This window comes from Aspergillus fumigatus, chromosome 5 (genome assembly GCF_000002655.1).
Source record: "Aspergillus fumigatus Af293 chromosome 5, whole genome shotgun sequence".
NCBI classification, from domain to species: Eukaryota; Fungi; Ascomycota; class Eurotiomycetes; order Eurotiales; family Aspergillaceae; genus Aspergillus; species Aspergillus fumigatus.
This window is the reverse complement of record NC_007198.1, coordinates 3303912-3314062: the sequence shown is the minus strand read 5'-3', so window position 1 is coordinate 3314062 and position 10151 is coordinate 3303912. Positions and strand designations below refer to the sequence as shown.

The window sequence follows — 10151 nt, the reverse complement described above, 5'->3', positions numbered from 1 at the left end:
ATCACCCATAGGCCTAGGTAATATCTGAGACTTCATGACTTGCTCTTCGGTTACATTGACTCCGTCTCTTGTGATATCCATCTTGCCAGACGTCGAATCAAGCCGGAGAATAGCAATAGTCTTATCTAATTCAAGCATGATCTCCACAACCCCAAACTGAAGGAGAGCTCTGTTGTTTGTCAGGCTGTGGCCGTTCTCTTCCTGTCGGCGTTCAAGGTAGTTCTAGCACTTCTTCAAGAAGAAAATGAGTATTTCTTTATCTCAGTAGTAGTAACCAGTCGAGTACTGAGAAACAGGATATCGGGAATTCGATGGAATAGATAGATGAAGGGGCCAAATTGAAGGAATATGATTGAGCAGGGGGAGTTATCTAATGGTTCATGATCCTGCTACCTGGCATGTGGAGTGAAAGAAGCACCAGGTGCTACCCTGGCCTGCAGTTGTCTATCACGTGGTGTGATTCACCATTTAATGTCCCCCTAGAGTAGACTTTAGAGTAGTCTACATACTTCAAACTCCTTAACTTATTATTTAATTTTATCCTATAGCTTACTATAATAGACTCCGAATATATAGGACGGTATACTCCGTCCTCTATGGAATAGTTTAAATTTACTATACTAGGGATAGCGCAGTGGGGGCAACTTTTAGGGGCTGTGGGAGTGGCGGCATGTGCTCCGTCATCATTGTAAAAGTACCAACAGTCCACAAGGTACGTAGCTATAGTCCGTTGTAGTCTGATAGTTCTCTGCTCTGCCTATCGCACGTGATATTGCTGTAGATATTAGCGGCTTCTGTTTCCTTATCTCTACTCTGTACGGAGTAGTCCTAGTCTTCCTCAAATTCTTGCTCGTCCTTTCCTGTGCAAATGACCTCTTACTAATATCCTGTCCTGCAATGTAATCATGGAGTCACGTTGCTGCGTCTTATCTAGATGTTATAATCCGCCGTTAATATGATTGATGCTCGATACGCTCGCGTCTTGATGCTTGATGCCACTTGGCTTCGGAGCTCCGTCGGTCCCGTTTATTTATCGCCTAAGCCGGACGGCGCAGTTGTACAGCGGGCCTGAGGGGCTGGCCTCTTAGGCTGAAGTCCATTTGTTGGTTTCCGGAGTTATCATCATTTCCATTCGCTCCGCCCTCGACTCTGCATATGGTGAGACCTCATTTCTGTATTCTGGTGGGTCTGGCTTGCGAACGGACATAGCCCCAGAGCGCCGATGGGCGTGAAAAAGAAACGATCCCTTTCTCATATCAATTATTGACCCGTTCCTCGAATCTGCTACTAACGAGAATTACTGATACTTCTTTACCAAAGATTCGCCTGTCCCCTCCACGATGCTCTGTGCTGCTGACCACCTCCTGGGCCCCCGGGTGGACGAGAGCTGTCGAGCCTTGGACTTCACCTTGTTCTTCGAGGATTTGGTCTTGGGATGCGTTCCGCCAGCCGTGCTACTCTTGCTGGTCCCCTTTGCATTGTATCAGACCCGACGGCAGCCTGTACGCGTGCACGAAGCTCCATGGATTGCTGTCAAACTGGGAATCTTGGCAGCACTGTTGGGCCTGCAGATTGCATACCTGGTCGTCCGCATGCGATCATCTTCTTTAAGAACGCAGGCCACTATTCCCAGCGGCATTCTGTCGGTGGTCTCGACGGCGAGCATAGCCGTTCTCTCGTGCTGGCAGCATCGTCGCTCCTGGAGGCCTTCTCTCTTACTTGGCCTGTACTTCCCCACGATGATACTATGCGACGTGGCACGGGCTCGCACACTGTGGCTGGTGTTTTCTCGTTCATCCCCCACGGCCCCTTCGTTGTTCACGGCGGCAACATCTCTGACGGCTCTTCTGCTCATCCTGGAGGAACGAAGAAAGAAAGGCGTCGCGTCCGACTCCAGTGCCCTAACCCAAGAGACGAAGAGCGGCGTATGGGATCGCACCTTCTTTATATGGCTGTTGCCTGTGTTTCGGCGAGGATTCCGAGGGTTACTGACGATCGACAATCTTGCTGGGGTCGATGCGGAGTTACAGGCTGACGTGCTGTATTCCAAACTGTCCGGGTCCTTGAAGAAATGTGCAGTGCCATAAACACGCCACCGTGGATTACTGGTGTGGCTAACATTGACCCCATAGACGATATGACACGCCCTCATGCCCTTCTGCAAGCGACCTTCCACGCCTTTGCCTCCTCGTTCCTGGCTGGCATTCTCCCGCGGCTAGTCCTCCTGGCCTTAACCTTTGCCCAACCATTCCTTGTCACTGCAACCATCTCCTACGTTGAAAACCAGGGGGCCCATAACCGGCCTGCTATTGGCAAGGCTCTGATTGGCGCGTTTGCCCTGGTATACACGGGAATCGCAGTGAGCCTATGCATGATTTGTGCTCCCGGAGAGCTTCTGAAGTTGACGCTGATCTAGGTTGCCACGGCTCTCTATATGCGACAAGCGTTTCGTTTCATCCTGCGCGTGCGCGGGGCTCTGGATGCTCTCATCTATCGCAAAACCACCCGCCGCAGATCCCCGCCGACAGAAAATGAGCGTGCCGCCATGACATTGATGGGGACTGACGTGGAGCGGATTGTGACAGGGCTTCGGGACATCCATGAGATGTGGGCCTCGACCGTCAGTATTGCGATCGCCACCTGGCTGTTGGAGCGCCAGCTATCCGGGGCTTGCGTTGTTCCCCTCATCCTTGCAGTAGGTGCGTGTCCCGGATTTTTCCCTTGCAAGCTCTTCAGCCTGATACCCTCCTTCAGCTGGTTTCCTGGCCACGGCGTGGGTGGCATCCCGGTCCAACACCGGTCAGAGGCGCTGGATCGAGAAGGTCCAAGCCCGGCTTCATACCACGGCAGCGCTTCTGCAGAACATGAAGACTATCAAAATGCTAGGGTTGACCGGTGTCGTCGGCCAATTCGTCGAGAGCCTGCGCCAAGCTGAAATCGAGACCTCCAAGGGATTTCGGAAACTCATCATCTGGCAAATCGTTCTCTGTAGGTTTGCCTTCCCAAATTTGCACCCTGTGCACGTGGGACTCATGCGATGCCTTTTCCAGCGAACGGCCCCAATACCATCGCTCCCATGGTCTCATTTGCGGTTTTCAGTATCATAGCCGCGGTCAAGCAAGACGAGACCTTGGCCACGTCGCGAGCATTCACCTCGCTTACCCTGATCTCCCTACTCACGCTTCCCGTATACACTCTTCTGCAGACCCTTCCCGCCTTGTGGCAATGTCTCGGCTGCTTCGACCGGATCCAGGAATATTGTAGAGCGCAGGTGGAACCCAAGGACCAGGGGCGTCTGACGGACTCGGTAGAAATGTATGCCCAGCCTCCTATTCCACGCCCAGAGGCAGCCATTACCTTCAAAGATGCCACGCTGGGCTGGGCCTCACTGGAAAAGCCCGTTCTGCACGACCTCAATCTCCGGATTCCCCACGGCTCCACGACGGTCGTGTCCGGGCGCGTGGGCTCCGGAAAGTCCACTCTCCTCGCTGGTATCCTAGGCGAGGCGACTTGCCTGTCCGGCTCCATCCACGTCTCCTTGACCCGTGTGGGATACTGCTCGCAAACCCCGTGGCTGGTGAATGACACGGTGCGTAATAACATCGTGGGGTTTTCTGCATTTGACGCCGAGCGTTACGCCGCGGTGACGTGGGCCTGTGCCTTGGATGAAGATCTCCGACACTGGCCCGGGGGAGATGCAATGATCGTGGGGGGAGGCGCCATGAGCTTGAGCGGAGGACAGAAGCAGCGCGTTGTAAGTGATCTCGTCTCTCTTTGTTCCCCGGTCTTGCTGACCAAGCGGGAGACGCTGGCCCGGGCCGTCTATGCTCAACCGGAGCTGCTCTTGCTGGATGATATTGTGAGTGGACTCGATCTCCGAACGATGGAACAGATCACGCATCGCCTCCTCGGTCCAGGGGGGTATCTCCGGCGCCAGCAAATTACTGTCGTCCTCGCCACTCATGCCGGTATGTTTCAGTGAGGAATTTCTATACGACGGATCTAAGGGTTGTGTTTCAGAGAAGCTCTTTGCTATTGCGGATGGCGTAATCCACCTCAAAGGTGGCCATGCGTATCAGGACAACCCTCTAGCTGTAGATGGGCTTCCAGTATCCCGGGATAGCACGACCGATGAGACGGTGAGCCCATCTGCCGTTGTTGAGACTCGATCCGTCCAAACCCATGCACCTCAGCCAAAACAACAGAAGAATGGATCATGGGGGGTTTACCGGTACTACTTCGCCGCCGCAGGGCTGTGGACGTCGGCCTTTTTTGCCGGATCGATCCTGGTCTCGTCCTTTTGCGGGCAATTCCCGAGTAAGTTGCTCACCAATCCCCCTCTCCCCCTTGGGCTGCCCCTTTCCGATCCGACTCACCAGACGCAGCGTTGTGGCTCAGCTGGTGGTCTTCCGCCAACGACCGGAATCCCAATCAGCACACGGGCAGGTACTTTGGCGTCTATGCGGGTCTCTCGATTGGATCGCTTTTGGCACTCATCCTGGCATGCCGGTGGGTTATCATGTTTGGGGCACCCCAAACCGACGGACAGGGCTGACAGCAGACCGAGAGCAGAGCACTTGTCATCTCCATGATATCCAACTCGGCAATGAAACTTCATTCGGATCTTCTGCACACGGCGACAAAGTAAGGAGTCAACCTTGCAAGCCGGAAAGATCCCACTAATCCAGAAGCGTAGCGCTCCACTGCGACTGTTCCAGGACACCGACCCCGGGGAATTGACCAACCGGTTCAGCCAAGACATGGAACTGATCGACATGATGCTTCCACTCGTGGCGATCAACACCGCCGACTCGGCCGGGTCCTGCCTGGTGAAGCTGGGTATTCTGTGTGCGGTCAGCAGCTATGCGGCGCTGACAGCGCCGTTCTTCATCCTGGCGCTGTGGGTCCTCCAGCGGTTCTACCTGCATACTTCTCGGCAGGTCCGACTGCGCGACATTGAAGCAAAGGCGCCGCTGTACTCGCACCTGCTGGAAACGATCGACGGGCTGGCCACCATCCGAGCCTTCCGGTGGACGACGGATTTCGAGACGAAGAATGATCGGCTGACGACGCGGTCCCAGATTCCCATTTACACGCTCTACTGCGTCCAGCAATGGCTGCAGGTCGTGCTCGATATGATGGTGGCCGTCCTGGTGGTCATCCTCATCGCAGTCTTTGTCTTCTGGCCGGGGATGTATACCCCCGGCTCCGTCGGCGTGGCCTTGAACATTGTCATCACCTTCTCGACCGGGCTCGCCTCCCTCATCAAGAATTGGACCATGATGGAGACCTCGATCGGGGCTGTAGCTCGCGTGCGGGCCTTCGTTCGCGACACTGAACCCGAATGTCCCACTCCCGCACCCGCCATGCCTCCTCCGGGTTGGCCATCCGCCGGCGCCATCGAGTTCCGCGACGTGAGGGCAACTTACAGGTAGGTCCGTTTCGCTGAATGAATATTTCCGGAAGAAATAACACCCCCAGGAACGATGGCCCCCCGGCTCTGAACTCCGTTTCCCTGCAGATTCCTCCAGGCACCAAGCTCGCCATCTGCGGCCGCTCCGGCAGCGGCAAGTCCTCGCTCATCCTTTGCTTCCTGCGACTCTTAGACATCCAGCAAGGCACCATCACCGTCGACGGGATCCACCTCGCGACCCTGGACCCGGCGAGTCTCCGGACCCGCTTCGGCACCGTCCCCCAAACACCCTACTTCATGCCGGGATCCATCCGCCGCAATCTCGACCCGCACAACACCGCCTCCGACGCCGATATTATCCGCATCCTGCAAGCTATGGCCCTCTGGGAGCGGGTCCACGCGCTGGGCGGCCTCACCGCCGAACTCAGGGACACGGACTGGTCTGCGGGCGAGCAGCAGTTACTCTGCCTGGGGCGTGCGCTGCTCCGTAGAAGTCGGATTCTGTTGCTGGATGAGGCGACGAGCAGGTTTGTTTCCGGCCCCTTGCCCTCCTCTGTCGTGGTCATGGTCATGTAGTCTCTGATGCTGACGGGTGACGCTTAGTATGGACGCCGCCACAGCCACGTCAATGCAGCATGTCCTCGAAGCGGAATGCCGGGACTGCACGGTGCTTGCCGTCATGCACCAACTCCAGCACGTCGAACGGTACCACCTGGTGGCGCTGATGGATGCTGGCCGCATCGTCGAGTTGGATTCGCCTGCCGCCTTGCTGGCGCGAGACTCGGAGTTCTCGAGGTTATACCGTGCACAGGCTGCGACGGGGACAAGGCAGCTTACATGAGCCTGCCATATGTAGACATATAGTCTTCTCTTTCCTTTTCTTTCATTTTCTTTTCCAAGGCTATAATATAGCATACATACTATCCAGCATACCTTGTAAACTCTGTATTGTGCTCTATCTCGGCAGAGCTGTGAAGTGCAGGAGAGATATTCAAGAGTGCAGTATGCAAGCTGATTCTAAGCATTTCTGATGCTGACTTTCAAGCGGATGCATGAGGTATCTGCACTGGGTAATTGCCTTGGTTAAAAAAAAAAAGCATACTGTAGGTGTAGAGGTAACTCTCTCTACGCAACTCCTTCGCTTATGATACTGTCGCTCGACCCAGTGCCATATATGGCAGCTGTGAGCGGACAACGAGAGTAGTCTACGAGTGACAGGAATTACACTTTCTATGGTCAATATGAACATTCGTCTTTTAGCACTGTGGACAGATGTTATATACGCCGTGCGCCTGGCAGCTTTGCTATCGAAACTGGCAGAAATCGGGCATGCAGTCATCGGAATGTTTCCTTTGAGAAGCTGGGGCAAATCCACACTGATATACTGATTGATACCCGAGTACTTGAATATGACCGTCATTGGCTAACCTACTGAGCTGGGCTCTGGAGGTGGATCACTCGCCGGCAAGGAAACCATATGACCGCTCCGATACCTGCGCGTAGGTCTCGTCAAATGTTTCGTCTTCGCCGAGACAGATCCGATATGTAATCCGAGCATACTCGTGCGCTTGAGGCGCTAGGTCAGGGGCGACCTGCTGGTACGCATGGGAGAGACTCATCCAACACCCGACAAGACTATCTGTCATTAATCCCCATTGCTTGACCCGCAGTGGTGTCCCTGAGATACGGGGAAGGTGCCCGCCTTCAACAACGTAGCCCAGCGATTCCAGAGTTTTCAGCGCGAACTCGATTGTCTTCTGTGGCTGTCCATGCATGGCGTACAGCATTGCAAGATTCCAATATGGTCTCCAAAGGCCGAGACGAGGAACCTCAGAGGCGGGCTGTCGATATGTCTCCTCCAGCCGGGAGAGGAGAGCCGTGATTGTCGTTGTGTTTGGCTTCTTGCGGCATTGGATCTCTTTCTTCAAATCAGCCGTGAGTTTCTTTCGCGTCATCACAATGCTCTTCTCGGTCTGTTGCGCATCTTGGCATATTGCGCAGGCACACTTGAAGCCCCAGTGCTGCAGGTTCATTCGTTTCTCGGGGAAATCGCTGTTCAGGGGTGATTGATACCAGAAGGTGATTTCGGTGCCCGCGGCGAGATCTTGTGCGGCACGAACAATCATCATATCGCCAATAAATGAACGCCGCGCATTGCTGCAGCATGAATGGTTGATGTAGGATGCCAGGAGCCAAACGCCACAGGAATGGAATTTCTGCTCGTCGTGGTCCAGTTGCGCCTGGCCGGTCATGGTGCGTCGATGCGACTCGCGAGACAGGAGAGGACAGCCAAAGCAATTCAACGCCACAATCTGCTCCACAAGGAACCTGGGTATATTAGCGGTGGTCGATACTCGTCTCAAGGAGGCCGCTTACGTATCCACAATCGGGGTGTCGTCTACTTCTGGCACGGCAACGGGCTGGTATGAGTCGTGATAAAGATCAATGAAAGCTGGTATGGTGGATGGATTCTTGTACAGCTTTTGCACAATCAGCCGAATAAGCTCCGTCTGAGTGCCCATGGTTATTTGGTTTGTTTGTGGGTTGATCAAAAGGCCGATGCTCCTCCTGGGGTCGTCGGCGTCATGGAAGGCATGCGCAAACGCTTTCTCGCAGAAGAGAAGATCCCCGGCTTTGACGGCTTCGGTCGTGAATAAACCTCGCCCGCGGGACTCGGTCGGTCTCACCGCAACAGGGCCAACGTAGGTTGCGTGATCAAGAAGTGGTGGACGTCGTTTTGTCGCCTCGAGCTGCAGCCGTTTGAACGGATACTTGCCGGTCTTCTGTTCCGCGAGTCGCGCAATGGCGCGATTGAACTCGCTCCGAGCGGGGGCATTGCTCGGGAATTCCCTGGCAAGCACTTGGTGAGCTTCACCAGATTCACGAAATCTCTGCAGATGGTAGAGAGCCTGGGCTTTGCGGAAAAGCGCTTTCTCGGAGGGCTTGGAGTCTGCCGAGACTGTCTCGAGATCGCGGAGGGCTGCGTCAAACTGATGAGTCTTGAGAAATGTGAGAGCACGATTGAGCTGGATAGTAACGGCTTCGTCAGGAGCAGGAGAAGAGTCCAGACCCTTGGAGTAGCTATCAGCCTCGGTCAGCTTTGGCCACTCTAGAACCACCCATCGGCGGCTTACCAGTCAAGCGCGGCGTGATAGTGAGCATCGTTGAAACAATCGTTACCCTTCAGCTTCCAGGAGCGGGCAGAGGCCTCGTTTTCCATGCGCTGTCGTCTCCACGGCGATGGGATGAGAGTGTCATGATCTAGGATAAACCTCACGTCGGAAAGATGGTCAACCCGGATGCCATAGTCTCCGTCGGACATGGTCTTCAAATAAGGCTCCTTCACCAGTATCACTGTCCCTTGGATAAGACGGCCCTCAGCTAAGAGCCCTTCTTCTTGATTGTACAGTTGCAGCATGAGAACATCTCCTTCCTCATCCTCCACAATAACCATGACCGAGGTCATTGTGTCTGGCGGAGTGACTGCCCTCAGTAGAATGTAGGATCCACGATGATGGGTTTCGAGGGTGAGGTCTTTGATCATGGCTTTCGCCAGACTCCTTAAAGGAGCGGTGCAGGGTGCGTAGGCTGGAGGGACAAAAGACGACCGGATGGTTTGGAGGTCGACCGGCGCAACACTGGACCTTATACGCCGAAGCATGAACTGAAATATAATCTCATCGCGAGACTTTGTCGTCTTGGGCCGCTGTCCTTTGCGGGACTGGGCATGCTGGAGAGTCTGCTTGTACCGGCGCAGGTACTCCCAGTACTCTCTGTTTCCCGAGACGTCGTGGGTATCCATATTGCACTGTGAAACTGCCGGTGTTTGCTTTCTCTGCTTCTTTGGATGCTCGGCCCATAACACAAGAGCTTGTGCCCTTCGGAGGATGGGGTTAATTCAGCGTAAGTGAGAGAAGACACTGTATGCTTTGTCAAAGGCACGTGTTAGGAGATACTCTACGGTCTCGATAGGCAAACAGTCAACCGCAGACTCTTCCATTATAACCCCCCGCTCTTCCAGAGTCATCCGCACACCAGGGAAGACCAATACAATAAGAGAGCGTATCGAGAGACACTGGAACTGATACGCAATTGGGCCGCAAGCTCATGCGAGATAAGAAAGCCAAAGCCCACGGGCGATTTCAGGCCATTTAGGTCGAAGTGCAGGATGGGGTGGGCAAGATTGGCGAGGCTGTGCATGGGCCCAGCACTTCATGAGAGACAAGAATCAAGGATGTACCATACGCTCAGCGGCAATGGCAGGGATCTCACTCGTCCATAGAACCAGCCAGTATTGACGCTGCTAACAGAAAGGCTTAGATATGACACATCACAAGGATACCACTTCGTTGGATAGAGTCACTTCTCTTAACGACATGGAGCTGAGCAAGGGGCTTAGTAGGAATCACTTAGAGTGGATTGGATCATATAGTATCGCTGCTCCTCTTGATGAAGGAAAACAAGAAAGACAGTCTATAGCAGGTCTCGGATGCCTAGAGAAAGTAGTTGAACACAAGTATCAAAGTGCATGAACCTTCTAATTTGTCTCCGTTGTGTACACTACATATACACAACATCCACATAAGAGCAACTCGGAGATCAGTAATACTCCATGAATGTTAAGCATAAGTACGCATGAACCTGTTGATGTCAAGGATGGAATCATGGACAGTGCTGGCCGGTATAAGGTATACTCTGCACAACAGACGCAATCAAAAGAATCGACTCCCCACTTTCT

At 54.0% G+C, this 10151-nt stretch overlaps 2 protein-coding genes across 2 annotated transcripts; one reads left to right on the top strand and one right to left on the bottom strand.

Moving 5' to 3' along the window:
* Nucleotides 1-831: 831 nt before the first annotated feature.
* AFUA_5G12720 (putative ABC multidrug transporter) lies at nt 832-6254 on the top strand (the record flags this gene model as incomplete). The annotated part of the gene is made up of 11 exons (XM_748288.2): nt 832-1158; nt 1321-2041; nt 2080-2359; nt 2417-2699; nt 2755-2988; nt 3051-3968; nt 4063-4139; nt 4252-4644; nt 4719-5431; nt 5482-5940; nt 6017-6254. Exons 2-11 carry the CDS (start codon nt 1341-1343, stop codon nt 6252-6254), a joined length of 4296 nt encoding a protein of 1431 aa, XP_753381.1. The 5' UTR covers nt 832-1158; nt 1321-1340.
* A 613-nt stretch (nt 6255-6867) lies between these two features.
* Nucleotides 6868-9812, bottom strand: AFUA_5G12710 (TPR domain protein; the record flags this gene model as incomplete). Its single annotated transcript, XM_748289.2, has 3 exons — nt 8548-9812; nt 7790-8494; nt 6868-7741 (listed from the first exon to the last, which is right to left on the bottom strand). Exons 1-3 carry the CDS (start codon nt 9213-9215, stop codon nt 6868-6870), a joined length of 2247 nt encoding a protein of 748 aa, XP_753382.1. The 5' UTR covers nt 9216-9812.
* Between the last annotated feature and the right edge of the window lie 339 nt (nt 9813-10151).